The sequence below is a fragment of the Clarias gariepinus genome, chromosome 18, assembly GCF_024256425.1.
Source record: "Clarias gariepinus isolate MV-2021 ecotype Netherlands chromosome 18, CGAR_prim_01v2, whole genome shotgun sequence".
Taxonomy (NCBI): domain Eukaryota; kingdom Metazoa; phylum Chordata; class Actinopteri; order Siluriformes; family Clariidae; genus Clarias; species Clarias gariepinus.
This window is the reverse complement of record NC_071117.1, coordinates 26,565,358-26,581,809: the sequence shown is the minus strand read 5'-3', so window position 1 is coordinate 26,581,809 and position 16,452 is coordinate 26,565,358. Positions and strand designations below refer to the sequence as shown.

Below are 16,452 nucleotides of genomic sequence, written 5' to 3'. Positions count from 1 at the left end.
TCGAGGGTTATGAAAGCACCCTTAAAATTGAGCGCGGTGTCGAGCAGCGTCGTTTGATTGAACGTAGCAACATACAAAACAGTAAAGCGCATCTCATATTAAAGCTTTTTGTCACTCCGCACCCCAGACAGTGGCACGCCAAACAGCTAATAAAGTGAAGCGCTTCCTTCGTAATAGCAATGCTGCCGGGAAGAAAGAGCAATGAGAGCCTTTTTCTCCACCTGCCTCGGTTTATAGGTGGCATTATTGATCATTTTAAAGCTGAAAAATTACAGTCAGTAATATTATAACTTTTCATGGGTGTTGTATAGAATCGTTACTGTAGTATCCTGTATGCTATTTTTCTAAATGGTTAATGACACCATATCATATATTTATTGACTCATGAATTAGAAGTTTTTAACAGTTAAAGCAATAAGAAATTTAGCCATAATTGCCTTAAAAAGCATTTTTAAAGAAGTTTAGATTAAAAAAAATATGCATTTAAGGTAATTTGTGATTTCCTTTGAAATAAATACATTAAAATTAATTTTACCAAAGTAGCAGTTATATAGTTATTAGCACGCCTTGTACTGCAGCACTGTTAATTTCCCGGCTTTTCTATAACAGCAACTTTTACAACAAGTATGTTTCTAATAAACAAAGAAAACCTCAGAAGTTTAGTATAGCTAAAGTATCAAGAATTAAAGTATAATTCTGTTAGTGTTCATTTCAAATGTATGGTGTGTGTATATATGTATGAAGTGTGACGTAAGTCGTCTTTGAAAATATTAATAAATATATAAGAAGTGTAATGCAAATGTATGGTGTGTGTGTATATATATATATATATATATATATATATATATATATATGAAGTGTAACGTAAGTCGTCTTTTTTAACATCTACAGTCAGTGTTGCCAGGTTTTAGTATATCGACCACTTTAACGTTGCTACAAATCACAAACTACACAGAAATATTTTTAAGTAGTCCAAAGAGTCTGTGATAACAATAGTTTGAGTATTATCTATAGAATAGCATGTATGTAACACTAAGTGGAAAAAAATAATAAAACAGAAGTTCTATAGAGTCCTATTTCAGGTCTATGTCATTCTGTAAAAGTGATGAAAAGTTCTATAGAGGTTGTTTAAGAGCAGAAGTTCTATAGAGTTATACTGAACAGGGTTGTATAGAAAGGATGTATTTCCTTATATAACACTAATGTGATATTTTTTCTTTTTGTTTCAGGTTATTTGAATATCCAATCGTGGCCGGAAAACATGACTGATTTCGGTGTCTTTTCGAATCTCGCTACTATCGGAGGAAGGACGCTATACAGGTATAACACTGCCATGTGCCGTCAAACTTATATAAACATACAGTATTCCCAAATTAGTTCCAACTGTAAATGAACTAAAAAAATAATTTTGAAACCTATAACTACTGATATGTTAAGTTTCCTGTACGGGCTTTTTGTTATGTTTGTTATAAGGGGAGTCTCCTGTGTCAGCACTTTGTAACAGCCAGGTAACGCGGGTCTCAAAGCTCTCCCAGTGTGTGTGTGTGTGTGTGTTTTATAGATGTGTCACAATATTAAATGTAGCTGTGAAATAATAAATTCATTTTTGAGTTTTTATCAAACCCAAAATGTCACACTGTATTAGCACTATGATGTTCACACTAGTGGATATTGTTTTGTTGCGTGATCTAAAGTCTAGGTGTGGACACTCTTGATAATTGGACCCCTATTTTTCAACTCTCTCTTGTTTCTGATTGGCTCAAATGATGATAGAATGATTGAAGTTTACTTAAGTATCACATCAACTGGGTCCACTCTCATCTATACGCTGTATGAAGTACTGTCTAGCCTGCAATTTGCATACCTTTCTGATTCTCCCTCTGTAATTACATGCAAATTATTATAATTACAGTTATTTATAATCGATTGTTTCACTTCAGATCCATAGCAGGGTCTAACCTTTTCTTTACTATAAACGTTTTGTTACAGTGAGTGAATCCATTTGTGTCCAGATCCTGAACCCAGCACACACACACACACACACACACAAACACTTTGTTTTTCATTATGAAGACAATGGTTTAGAGAATTTGTTTTTCTGTTTTCTGCGAAACTGATTATTTTCATTAGAAAAGCAGATAATGTACTCTTTTATCCCTTTTATGATTACAATAATTTTTCCAATGTTTACAAAGTTTGATTTGACACAATACTTTTCATCTGTTCACAGTTACAGTGGTACCTCAGTATAAAAACGACCTGTCTTGAGAATTTACGCCTTTAGAACTGAAATTTTGCAAGAAATTTGCCTCCGCATACAAATTTTCGAGATATACGAGAGACCGAAGTTGTGTGTACATCGGCAAGCCGTTCAAAAATTGTTTGCGTCAATAGAAAGCCAAGCAAAGGAAGTTTACGTAATTTTTTGTGGCTTTTCTGCATTTTGTGCAAGATTTAGTGAAGACAGCACCATGGGCGCCAAGAATATTAGCAAGGTTAATAAGCTAGGGAAATAATAAGCTTATTAATGTTCTTCCCCCCCACATATCAGTTCTTTCTTTCTGTATTGCTGCTTTTTCATCTCTCTCGTGTATACTATGTATATATAATTAGGTGAACCAAACTATCAGGCTTATCTGGGATTCAAACCCAGGACCTGTCACACCAATCATACCCCTTAACCAACAAGCCACACCGACATGCACAGGGATCTATTTGTTAGTTTGTGCTTCTCTTTTTGTCTTTTTATGTGTATATTTACTACTAATGATAATAATTTTATGTACTGTTTTTGTCTTGTCTTACCTGATTAACACTTATACTGTAGTATGAGTGAAAATGAAATGCTTGAAAGCTTCTTACATTTTTCCATACCAATTTTTTAATAACTTACTTTTTAAATCATCTTTAGAAACACATTCATAATTAAGAGATTTTTTTTTTTTTTTTTTTTTTTTTTTTTACCAAATACAGAAATTGGCTTTAAGATTCAATAAAAAAAAAAAAATCTTTCTTTAAACATCCCCTGAGCAGAATATTCCTTCAAAAGCAGATGCATTAAAAATTCTCACACGTTCTCTTTACATCTGAACCATCTTTTTTTCTTTCTTTCTTCCCATAGTGGGATCTCTTTGCTGATCCTGAAACAGCGCTGGATCACATCACTGAGCTTCCAGTCTCTGCAGGAGATCAGCGCCGGGAACGTGTACATCAGCAACAACAGCCAGCTGTGCTTCTATCACACTCTGAACTGGACCAGGTTTTTCCGCTCCGGCAGTCAGAGAGCGCTGCTGAACAACAACAAGGACACGCAGCAGTGCAGTGAGTCGAGTTTAAAGTTTAGAGTTAGACTAAGAAACATAAGTGATAATGCCCGCAATCAGGTTTGGTTCTAGGTGCTTGGACCCCTGTTTAACTCCTTAAAGATGCACAGCTTTCTATAGAAATTATTCAGTGAAAAAAATGATAAAGTTACAAAACAATTATTTAAACTAAACTATGTTAAGTAAACATATTTCCAGTTTATTAGTAACATTTAACTGGGAAGACTGAGAAGGGGAAACAAAACATCTTTGAATGACTTAGCTGCTAAGTCCACTAGGGGGCTCTGTTGGAATTTACTAGTTTACTACACATATAATAAAGAACAAGAAGACTGAACTGCGAAACCTTTCCTGTAACGGACTGGTGATCCATCCAGGGTGTTTTCCCACTTCCCACTTCCCACCCAGTGACTCCCAGTCCTTCATCACTCTCACTAAAATAACAATAATCATCATAATTCATAATCAAATTAGATACACAGATTAATAAACATTCAAGAGACTAAGTATATATTAAGATTAATGAATCATTAATTGCTTGTACCAATCAGCCAATTACAAAAAAAACAAACAGAATATATATAGATATGGTTTTATTTTAATAGTTTAATATTAATACATACAGTAGATTAAATGGAAAAATGAAATAGGAAACAATAAAAACAGAATCGATCATAGAGCATAACATATGTGTTTTCTATTTTAGTCTTCATTATAAACATAAATTGCATATTTATTCATATGTTTATTTCAATATACATGTTTATGTCTTGCTTTATGTGCTGTTGTTTCACTATTGCTAGTTTGTTTTGTATAACTTTTGTTTAATTTGTTTTGCTTTATTTGTATAAGTATTTATTTTTCCTTTTTTTGTAAAGTTTTTTTTATAATAACAAAGTTGGGATTATGATTATATGGGAATACATTTTCTAAAATGTATTAATTAATGAATTTAATTATATGTTTTGTTGAACTTTTGTTATTTCCTCTTTGTTTTTTTTTGTTTTTTTTCTTTTAGGGATGTCAGTTATTAATGTTAAATAGAATGTAATAGGGTTATTTATTTGTTTGAATTTTTATAAAATAACTTGATTGTCTTGTTTTATTTGTTGTTTTTTAATTTAATTAATTAATGAATTAATGAATTAATTAATTAATTTATTTATTTATTTTGATGATGTCGGCTTTCTCTTTCTTTTTTATTTATAGAAAGTGAGATTTAATTGGTGGTGAATAATTCATTTAATAGTTTTGTTTACTTTAAATCACTCCTAAACTTTGAACTATTTATTTTTCATTATTTACTTACGTATTTATTTATTTATCCCTTAATAATCCCTTATGTGTTTTGTGTGTGTTTTATGTTTTTTGTCGAAACTCAATACTAATGAAAATTCTTTAAAAATAAGTTTTTGTTTGGTTTTAGGTTGGATGGATTTATAGCCAGTGGTTTGGCATAATTGCATAATTTCAGATGTTACTTTAAGAGGCAAACACACACACAGGGCTCTAATCCCACTGAGACTGAAAACGCGTATCTCGCAGTCAGCTGTCAGAGTGACGAGTGTGGGATAAAGAGGTTATTGACTCCAGCGCCGGCGCTGAGCTCGGCACTGTCTTATTAGTGTGTATTAGTGTGTACTAGTGTGTATTAGTGTGTATTTATGTGCAGATGTCTGTGTGTGTGTAAGACAGATCACAGGAAGTGTCTACTTGTACGCAAATGACAGGGTAATGTGTAGTTTGTCTTTTTATGCCAGTTGTAGTGTGATGAGGCTGTCTCTCAGCCGGGAGAGCCAGAGGAACTAAATGAAGCTTTAACGTTTTTACAGTATATAGCATACAAAGAAATAAAATTGTATGCTATATGATTGATTGATTGACTGATTGATTGACTGATTGATTGATTGACTGATTAATTGATTGATTGATTGATTGACTGATTGATTAATTGACTAACTGACTCACCAAGCAGTGTGTGCATTATATGTTAGTGTTCCGTTCCTGACCTGTGTATGCTTGTGTTTGCATGTGTGTGTGTGTGTGTGTTTTAAAGTTGCAGAACACCGTGTGTGTGATACGCTGTGTTCAGAAGCTGGATGTTGGGGTCCTGGTCCTGACCAGTGTGTGTCCTGTAGGTACTACAGTCGCGGGAGGACGTGTGTCAAGTCCTGCAACCTCTACCATGGGTCAGTGTCCTCACCAAACCTGTGTAACCACCCTGGCAGAGGTAGACTGCATGTGAAAGCTGTATGTGATGGTTAAGAGTTCCAGGTCCAGGTCGGAGGTCGATTGAGAGGTCGAACATGGCAGGAACTGACTTGGAAATGAATGAGGAGTGATTCTGTTGCATGAAAAGTAAAAAACTTCCACACCAAGCTAACGTTGTCAAAAAACGCGGCTTAGTAGCGTGAATACATAACACGGCTTCTATTCAAAGCGGTGACACACAGATTGTGCCGAATAAAATGTTCTACGGTGTAACTTGTATTCCAGGGATGTCCGGGAGTTCATCAACGGCTCAGCGTGCATGGAGTGCGATAGGCAGTGTGAGAAAGCTGCAGATAAAACGCCGACGTGCCGCGGACCAGTAAGAAACGAATCATAACAATAAAACAAAAGGAATAAGCATGATAATAAGTTCTACGAAGATAGAAGTTAACATAACTTATTTATGAGGTTTCATTCATGCCATGTAATGAATCTTGGATCAAAGAGCTATTTTTTTTAAATATAATTTTAATATTTTTTTTTTATCTTTTTTTACTTTAAATATTGCAGACATCTTCAAATTCATCTTCAGTAAATAAACTTTGTAAAAGCAGCACTGAATTTTCCTTTTTTTCCAGGCTCATAAATAATTACTGAGAAATAATTATAGTCATTTTTTTTTTCAGGGGAAATGAGGCAACAACCATCAATTTCCCTCGCAATATGAGTCTATTTGGATAAAATCTATCATTAAGATTTAAAAGCTCGCCTGCTGCTGGAAACTAACCGACAACCTGGCATTAGGATGTGTATCGACTGCTCCACCGTACTGTACCTATAACTGCATGTCCGGGGATCTTTTATTGCTCTTACGGTACTCTTCCTCTCCGTAGGGTCCCGATCACTGTACCAAGTGTGTTCATCTTAAAGACGGACCCAACTGCGTGGAGAAATGTCCGAACGGCCTGCAGGGAGCCGAGAGCTTCATCTTCAAATATGCCGAAGCCAACAACGTGTGCCGACCCTGCCACCCCAACTGCACCCAGGGGTAACTCTCGTTATCTTTCCTGTGTTAGCTGAGCGATAGGATTTACTGGGAGTTATCACCATGAGGTTTAAACTGGGATCGATTTTAATTCGTAGCTCTCTTTCCCTTACAGGTGTACTGGATCCCATGTCCAGGACTGCATTGGATTTCTGGACAGGTGCGATCCGCCTCAGAGCCGACATCACTCTTAGAATCTTGTTTTGTTGTTTAAATGCTTTCACTGCATCATGATAACACTACTTGTCCAACTGGACTTACAGTCAGGGGTTTTTGTTGACCATGTTTGGGATCTTGCATGGTTTCAAGCATTGCAATGTTTGTTTATTTATTTATTTACCCCCCCCCAGCACTCCATTGATTGTAGCAGGAATGATAGTTGGAGTGTTTCTGGTCATCATAATTGCCCTCGGCTTGGCCATTTTTGTCAGACGCAGGAAAATCAAGAAGAAAAGAGCTTTGCGTCGCTTCCTGGACACTGAGGTGAGAAACCACACATCCCTGGATTTTTATTATATAAATAATTATATATCTTATTGAAATACCTGATCCTGGATCTGCTTTGTGTATGTAGATGTGGATGTAAAGTTTAATGGTGTGATAATGTAATTATCTGACTGATCCGGTATCTTATTCGGATTATGTTTATAATGATGTGTGTGTGTGTGCGTGTGTACGTGTGTGTGTGTGTGAAGGTGTGTAATTGTAATAACTGATTTAGAATCTGGTGTGTGTGTGTGTGTGTGTGTGTGTGTGTGTGTGTGCGTGTGTGTGTGTGTGTGTGCGTGTGTGTGTGCATGTGTGTATGTGTGTGTGTGTGTGCACGTGTGTGTGCGTGTGTGTGTGCGTGTATGTGTGTGTGCATGTGTGTATGTGTGTGTGGGGGCGGGGGGCGGATAGTGTATAGTGTGTTATATTAATATCTGATCTGGGATCTGTGTTTTAGCTCCTGGAGCCTCTTACAGCCAGTGGATCAGCACTGAATCAGGCTCAGCTGCGCTTACTAAAGGAAACTGAACTCAAAAGAACTAAAATTCTGGGATCCGGAACCTTCGGTACTGTCTACAAGGTAAATATGCTTTGTTCATTTATTCAGTGCATTTAGTGTATACGTGTGGTCCTGCCATGATGTCATTACTGTGTTTTCTTCTCTATCAGGGAATCTGGATACCTGAAGGGGAGAGTGTAAAAATCCCAGTGGCCGTAAAAGTCCTCAGTGAAACTACAGGACCGAAAGCCAATGCAAAGTTTATGGATGTAAGTTCACTTCAGTTGGCCCTGTCTCTCAGTCTGGGACCTGGCACTTGGGGAGGATATGAGGCCAGATATCTAATCAGTATTTGAATTTTTTAATAATGCTTTATTCATAAACTATAACAGCATTGCCTATTATTTATTGTCTAAATATCTCAAAAGTATTTATTTTTATAGTTTTTGTAGTTTTTTATTTTGAAAATGAGCTCAAACCCACCCTAAACTGCAACACTGCTGCTCTGGTTAGTCAACTCATGTGCTTCCTCTGGGGTTTTACATTCATTATTTTGTTGCAGTTCCAATTTGCAGGCAGTAGAGGGTGTACAAAATACTCGTGCAACAATGCACCGATCAGCCATAGCATTAACACCACATAAATTTAACACACTACCATTCATCATCAATTATACCCCAACAAACTGGTGACAGGATCATGGGCACCCAAGGCTCACCCATGCCTTCAGGGATCTAAGGCCCGTCTGTCTGGTCAGATCCCACAAAAAAGCCATTTTAGCACAAAACGCAATGCTGACTGTAACAGGAAGGACCTAGAACACTCCACAATGCACAGTCGAAGAGTTCAAGAGTTCAGATCGCAGTCTGATTGAGCGCCCATAGGATAAACAAGTCCGTTCCATGGAGGCCTACTTCAAAAAACACAGCACGTAAAGGATCTGCTGCCAACCTCCTCGTGCCAGATACACAGCACGTCCCCAGATGTCTTGTAGAATCATGGCCCAAGGGGCCAGACCTGCCCTGGTGGCACGAAGGAATCTACACAGTACAAGGCATAATGTATTGCGTTATTATATTACGGCCGATTGATGGTGCAGGTCATATGTGCATGAATGTAAAAATGTAAAAGCAAGTATAAGGTTACGATTGCTATATTTACCCACGGACGGAGAGAGATACAGTCACCAGTGAGTGTGAACAGTTCAGAGGCATGAGCAAGTAGAACACACGCACACACACTTGCCATCTGCCTTCTGGGCTTTACAATGCAATTCATCCTATCCTATCCTATCCTATCCTATCCTGAGTTATTTATCCTCTATTACAAGGATCGGTTCTCGTTTAGTCCTAAGTTGTTCAGGAGGAACATAAGCAGCAGTATTATTGCTTACTGATATATATTTCTCTTCTCTGTCTCCCCAGATGGTGCTATTGATGTCCAGCATGGATCACCCCCATGTGGTGCGATTGCTTGGGGTGTGTATGAGCCCTAGTGTTCAGCTAGTGACCCAGCTCATGCCCCATGGCTGTCTGTTGGACTACGTCCATGAGCACAAGGACAACATCGGTTCTCAGCTGCTGCTCAACTGGTGTATGCAGATTGCCAGAGTAAGAGTGCCCCCATTAGTGCATAGATTTGATTAGATTTTGTGGCCATATGGAGCTGATCAATTAAAAAATTTGACCAAATGTAAAAGGATGAGGGAACAAATGTTGTAGAGCTAACTCACCATGTTAAGAAGATCGTGTAGTGTAAACGAGCTTCCAACACTGGCTTACTCTCGATTTTTTCATGAGGTTGAGAATATGACAACCAAGGAAGGTCTCAGATTAGAGAGTCTTCTGTAGCTCAGGTGGTTCGGAATACTTCCTGGTCAACAGGATTTAGCAGCCCAAGGACTTGCTAGAGAGATAACACTTCTAACAGATCAAACAGTTGGCATGGGAATTGTTGGGGATCCCCCAGAAGGTGCTGGAATCTGTGGCTGACAGAGAACTCTGGACCAACCTTGGTTGCTACTGCAACCCTTATAGGGGACACACGAGAAAAGTGCAATATAGTTGCAAGGAATGATGAGCAGGCCCAAGTACCTGTGGGCCATCACATATTTATGACATCCGCACTATTAAAACAGCATATCAGAGTAATGGCGATGATGTCATAGTCACACATAGAGTGTGTTTAGTTTCAGACCTGTGCATCCTCAGCCTGTGACGTTGTGATCTATGTATTTGTGCAATAATTTTGATTGTTGTCTTTGGCCATGGTGCTAATCCTGCCCTTGCTGAAACATCCAGCTGGGACTGAGTAGCCACTAGCTGCCAAAACACAGCCAGCTTGTAGACCTAATTCTTTTGTTATGGCTGCAGTTTTTATCTCATAAAAAGCAGATCATTAATTTAAATATTGAGAATCGGACAACGTTCAGCAGGGTCAACGTTCAGCAGGGGCTTTTTCTAAAACTATTCTTTCGACGATTCTTTCGAGGATGGCCGATTAGCTTGACTAACTTTGCCTGTCTTTGACTGGATTTGAGAGCATAGATGCCCTCAGTGAAAGTTAAAAGGCAGGAATTGTAAAAAGCAACAGAGGTCTTTCTTGATGTTGGGTTGTGTCCTCAAATGTCACTCCTCCATTTACTTAGGAATCACCTTGTTAGAAAGGTGTTTCTGCACCTCCTTTATCTAGAGCCATACTTCATCATGGATGGTTGCATACTGACTAATTAACTGCTGTCTGATGTCGCGTTAAAAGAATAACGTAGCTTGATTGCAAGGGATCCTCACTGTGATTGAGAACTCGTTTGGTGAGTTTAGCCATACTACAATAATTTGGTCTTACAGACATGTGACTGGATCTTGGACCACTGACTCTAAAGTTCTGCAAGACATTGAATGCCAGCTTAAATTGATGGTTGCCAGGCCCCAGTACATCATGGGGCTGTTATCAGATGAATAGCTCTTAAGAGGAACACATTTAATGATCTTTTAAATTAGTTCAACTACAGGAGGAAGTCATGCAGATCCTACAAATCAAACAGCCCTCAGGCATAGATATATTAGAGTAGAGCGAAAGCTTGAAAAATAGTTGTTTTGTAAATTTATTAATAATAATAATTAATAATTAATTAATTATTATTATTATTTTATATATTTTTTTAATTTTAAACTTCATGATTACCTTAGCACAAATTGCTGCAGTGTAAAATGATTTGCCTTCTAACAGGGTATGATGTACTTGGAGGAGAGAAGGTTGGTTCATCGAAACTTAGCTGCTCGAAATATCTTGGTAAAATCTCCAAACCACGTCAAGGTCACTGACTTTGGGCTTGCTCACCTCTTGGATACTGATGAGAAGCCGTTTAACGCCGATGGAAACAAGGTCAGACTCAAGAATAGCAAGTTATAGCTCACATCTTCACAGACACTTTTGTTAATGCTTTTCTTCCCTTGCCGATGCCCATGAAGTGGATGGCACTGGAGTGCATACAGTATAGAAGATTTACACACCAGAGTGATGTCTGGAGCTTTGGTAAGAGGAGAACAAAAAACTTTGCAAATAAGAAAAAAAAAAATCACTGGACTCTCTGTCTTTTATTTTAAAGATACTGTATATAACCATTACAGGAGTGACAATCTGGGAGATGTTGATGTTTGGAGGAAAGCCATATGATGGGATTCCTGCTCATGAGATCCCGGATATCCTGGAGAAAGGAGAACGTCTGCCTCAACCTCCTATATGCACTATAGATGTCTACATTGTTATGATTAAATGTGAGTCAGTTCTTTAACAGTCTGCTTAATTAACATCTAATAACACCTTTGTTCAAAACGTGCATTGCTTACAGGTTTTGAAGTTTTTTGTAATGTTAAGGCCAGGAATTGAAATGGGCATAAATGTGCCTGTGCACGTCAGAATCCTGATATTCTCCCCATTCCTTATGGCAAAATTGCTTAAGCTCTGTGAGATTGGATGAAGGCTGGATAATGAATAGCAATTTTCAAGCCTTGCCACGGATTCTTTATAAGATTGATGTCTGGGTTTTGACTGGACTGTCATAACACGTTCAATTTCTTGTTTTTTTTTTACCCACTCCAATGTTGCTCTTTTTTTCTGGATACTTATGTTACACATTTTGATGACCAAAACATCCACCTTGAAGTCCAGAATAGGTTTTATTCTTTATGCATTTTTCCCCAAACCTAGACTATTTTTCCATTCATAAAAATACCCCCAACATAAGGATACCACCACCATGCTTTACAAAGAAGCTGCTGTTCTTAGGATGTTGAGTGTTGGGTATCCACCAAATGTAGCATTATGTACAGTACAAAGGCCAAAATCATCTTTTTTTGTTTTCACTAAAGAATTATCTCTCTCGAATAGGATTTTAATAGGTCTTTTTTCAATGAATTGCTTTTGTTGCATAGGTTTTCCATGGGCAGCTTGAATGAACACCTGCTGAGCTGTGGATCTCTCTATTTTCAAATCGTAATTGTGATTGCTTCTCTGATTAATGTCATGCTTACCTGGTTACCTCACTGACTCGACAGCCTACTTTAGGCTGAGTTGAGGTTGTGACATAATCTTTACATTATTAATAGTAGAATTATTTTGTGATTTGGATGTATTTTAATAGCTCCTTGATAGTTATGATGCAGTTTGTTAGGGTAGGTTCTCTAACAGACATCTTTGTGATGTGTATGCAATACCACTTTTACATAATATGCAATTTTGTGGCATATGATCCCAATTACATCCATTTCACTTCCAGGTTGTGACATTACAAGATGCTGAAAACTGTGATAATGTCATTAATTTCTGTCACAAAGATGGTAAAGCAGTCTCTAGGACATCTTGGATAAATGACTAGACATGGTTTTAGTCGTAATTAAAGGTTTTTAATGGGGTTTTTAATTAACATCGCATTCATGTTACTAAGATGGCTTGAGTAATGGTGGGTTATTTAGACGCTGAAAGGAATTGCGGGGAAACAGCCATCAGCAGTGCATGCAAATGAGTTTTAAGGAGCAAATCGTTCGTATTGTCAACAGCCGGGTAATTTGAGTTAATCCCCGAGTCAGGATGTCAGCGAAACAGTGACATCTAATCTAGACGCCGATAGGACCTTTTATCCGCTGGTGTTGTTATGGCATTCAAATAAACCGATGCAGCTGCATGTGTCAAAACTGTCACTGAGTCACTTCACTCCTCGGCTTATGTTGTCACGTTGTGTCATCACCTCAAGGCTGGATGATCGATGCTGACAGTCGGCCCAGGTTTAAAGAGCTTGCTGTAGAGTTCTGCAGGATGGCTAGAGACCCTCAGAGATATCTAGTCATTCAGGTGAGTAAGCTGCAGCAAAATACGCTGTTTTGTCTTTCTCTCTTTGCTGTGTTAAGACCCAGAGAGTAATTGGGAATTTGTGGTTTATTTATTTATTTATTTTTTGTCTCAGGGGGACGACTGCATGAAGCTGCCCAGTCCCAACCACAGCAAATTCTTCCAGAGTCTTCTAGAGGAAGATGACTGGGAAGAAATTTTGGATGCTGAAGAATTTTTGGGACCTCAAGCCTCTTCATTGAGAACGCAAGTGGGTGCTCTAACACTGCATAGTCTCTCTTTAATTAAGTGCATGTTTAATGCGTGATTCTGGTTAACTTGATGATATTTGATTAATTTCCTGGAACAGCAGTTCTCTCTGTAGTTCCGGCTATAATTTAGATTAAAGGGTTATACAGTATTAATGAGGTCATTCTACTGCGTCATCATTTCTATAGCAACAGCTCGTTCACATGGCCTTGTGGGATGGCACTTCATATATATATATATATATATATATATACTTATTAAAAAAACATGAGGCTAGTGTTAAAGTTGCTGGGGAGGAGATGCTTTATACAGTAGAAAGAGTTATGGAAAGTTAAGTTTTCAAGAGACAGAAATAAACAAGGCTGGTTAGAGAACACCTTGTTATTTCTGTAATAAATCTAAGCAATACCGTATAGGCATGGCAACTTTATTTATTACATATCATGCATAAGAAGATAAAAAGCAATAATGCTAAAGCGGATGATTGTAAATTAAATGTTTCTCAAAGAAAACTAAACTATAGTTTGTGTTTAATTCCTATGCCCAAAAGAAAATATTTTTACAGTTTGTTTGTTTTTTTTTACCACTGAACAGAACCATTTTCACAATAACGATGGACCACGTAGCCCAAAGAAAGCCGCAGGAGGACGTTCCCATATCTCATTCAGCTCAACTGGAAGCCAGCATGTGGCTCTCAGCTCGCAGGATGTTGAGAAAAATGTGAAAAAGCACCCCAGTTCTGGATTTGTGGAGAGCAGCGTTGTTGAGTGCTACAGTGCAGATCCTACGAACTTCCTGCCAGAGAGAGCGCAGCGGGGGGAAACTGATGAGGATGGATATGTGGCTCTTAGAAAGGACAAGGGCACATCAGGTAGAGAAAATCCTTTTGTGTTCTTAGAGGTGAACAAAGTCTAAATTTTGATCTAGCCCTCTCCAGGCAGGTAGAAGCTTCAGTGCAGGGCTGTCTAGTCTCCTTGTTTGGTTGGCAGAAGAATTAATTGACGAGATGACAAAGTTGTTGCTGTTTGAAATAAATTACTTACAGTAGCCTCTTAGGATATAATTAAAAAATTATATGGATTCCCAGTAAAGGCCAGGTGTGTTAAGTCAATCAGTAGCTGTAAGATATCAATTCACTTTGTCTTCCCCAATGCCATTCAAATCTAAGATGGTATCTTCCAGCTTCTGATTGGTGAACAAGGACAAGTTTATTTTCATTTTATTTAGGGTACTATTGTCATGCTTTGTCTTTTCATCTTCTTAGATCATCAGAATGCTGTTGAAGAAAACCCTTTTGTGACGTTGAGAAAAAATGTTGAAATTCTGCCACTGGAGAACCCAGCATACCACAGCACATTTGATGGACCTACTAAGGTTGACGAGAAGTACAATAATGAACCTGTTTATCTCAATACCTTCCACAACAAAGGCAATATAAATAAAGCGATACTGAAGAAAAATGAAGTTTCTGGCCCATTACAGTTCACAACAGCAGCCGGCACGACTGTCAGTCATGTGCCACTAACCGCACAGACAAAAGAAGGTAGATCACATTACAGCAGCCAAGGACCACACGTTCATTTTTCAATTCCACCAGTACATCATCCTCAAAGTGAACCTATGAGCCACAATGTCCATCATAAACATTCTTTCCATGGGTTCCATGTAAATCCCAGCAAATCTGTATCCTCAAATCAGCCTTGCCTCATCAACCACCAAGGGCAGCCTGGTCCTCTAGATCCACTTGCCCATACTGCAAAATCCATAGCTGCAGGTAAAAGTGGGCACTCAGGTCATCCGATCCCCTCAGGCAGCATTACTCAGCAAGTTCATCCCGGAATGATGCTGGTGGACAAGAAGTACTGGAAGACTTTTGACAACCCAGAGTACTGGCAACATAGTCTTCCGCTCAAAGTATCCCAAGCGAACCTTCATAGCTCGTCCCAGAGCTGCCATTCAAGCCTGTACAGGCAAAGTCTGAACAAGCAGAACGGTTCTGTCCGGTCTAGTGTTAACAAGAACCCTGAGTATGCTCCAGAGGCTGAAGCCATGAGGCCAGGTACGAGTTTGCCTCCTCCACCATACCGCCAGAGAAACACTGTAGTTTAACATCAAAGTCATCCATGTTTCCCAGAGCCTGATTCCATGACCAGCAGGCCATACTTTTCCACCCATTTCTGAATGATAATATTCCTGATTTACAAACTTTACAATATCCATTTCGATATCAGTGGGTCAGTCAGTTCCAGGTCAGTCAGGTATCATTCCAAAAATACTGCCTTCCTTCCAGTCACTCTTTATAAGTTAAGTGTTTAGCAGTCTTGTCTAGGTTAATGATTCTTTATTTCTGGTGTTAATTACGACACAGTAAACCTAACAAAAAGGCAAGAATAGACCTTTGAAACTGGATGTCCGTTGCCAAGAAACAGACTGGACTTTTTTGTTTTTTTAAGGTTGCGAACATCATTGGCAAAACTAGCATGTTCAAGAGCAAAGAGGAATATTAGCCCAATGTGAGAAATCTTCATTTACTCTCCGTGAGAGTGTGTCCAAAGTGCCATATTGACTCATTTACGGATGTGTTTTTCATATTTAATGCTCTTCTTGCATGTTATGCTACATTTACACTCATCATGGTTTGTAGGTTGCTAGATTTTATTCTGAGCAAACCAGAACATCTTTCAGACATGGCGTGGATGCTTGTTGCCCTTTAGGGAAAATGAAGTCACACACAGCCATTGGAAGACATGGATAAACATGGTTGTGTTTGATAATGTATTAACTTACCATTTTTACAGCTTCTTTTACACTTCTATAAATACATACATGTTATTTAACTAGGCTTGGTGTTTTCCTTCTGTCTGTTTTCCTTCAGCTCATGTACAGTTGTAACTTCTTTTTTTTTTAAATACAAATACTAAATAAATGTCCTATTTAATGTTAAAACTTGTTTGAGACTTGGGTTGCATTACATGGCATTTACAGCATTCGAGACTAAAGGAGGGTGGCATGATGGGATAGTGGTTAGTAGGGTCAAGGGTTTGAGTCTCTCGGGTTTGTGTTTGTGGAGTTGCGTGTCCTTTTTGTGTTTAGTTTAGCCTTTACTGTATGGGTGATTGTAACTTTGTGTACTTGTGTGACCTCTGTTGGATTGGCACCTTTTCCAGTTTGTACCCAATCTAGTGCCCTGCATCCCCTCGGTATGCTCCAGGCCTCCCACAACCCTGTACGGCGAGATAAGAGGTACAGTACAGAGATTGACTGTGCTGCCATTAGCTGTTTGTCCTAAG

The 16,452-nt window shown here is 38.3% G+C and overlaps 1 protein-coding gene across 1 annotated transcript in view; it reads left to right on the top strand.

Moving 5' to 3' along the window:
• The window catches only part of LOC128506441 (receptor tyrosine-protein kinase erbB-4-like), a 110,532-nt gene extending 94,533 nt beyond the window's left edge, over window positions 1-15,999 (top strand). The window contains exons 11-27 of the mRNA XM_053476872.1: window positions 1,230-1,320; window positions 3,122-3,321; window positions 5,380-5,512; window positions 5,820-5,913; window positions 6,428-6,582; window positions 6,695-6,739; window positions 6,930-7,062; window positions 7,526-7,648; window positions 7,738-7,836; window positions 8,992-9,177; window positions 10,796-10,951; window positions 11,038-11,101; window positions 11,197-11,343; window positions 12,819-12,916; window positions 13,029-13,163; window positions 13,757-14,033; window positions 14,427-15,999. Of these exons, the coding sequence (XP_053332847.1) occupies window positions 1,230-1,320; window positions 3,122-3,321; window positions 5,380-5,512; window positions 5,820-5,913; window positions 6,428-6,582; window positions 6,695-6,739; window positions 6,930-7,062; window positions 7,526-7,648; window positions 7,738-7,836; window positions 8,992-9,177; window positions 10,796-10,951; window positions 11,038-11,101; window positions 11,197-11,343; window positions 12,819-12,916; window positions 13,029-13,163; window positions 13,757-14,033; window positions 14,427-15,271 (2,981 nt within the window). The 3' untranslated portion in view covers window positions 15,272-15,999. The remainder of the gene's footprint in view (window positions 1-1,229; window positions 1,321-3,121; window positions 3,322-5,379; window positions 5,513-5,819; window positions 5,914-6,427; window positions 6,583-6,694; window positions 6,740-6,929; window positions 7,063-7,525; window positions 7,649-7,737; window positions 7,837-8,991; window positions 9,178-10,795; window positions 10,952-11,037; window positions 11,102-11,196; window positions 11,344-12,818; window positions 12,917-13,028; window positions 13,164-13,756; window positions 14,034-14,426) is intronic.
• The last annotated feature ends 453 nt before the right edge of the window (window positions 16,000-16,452 follow it).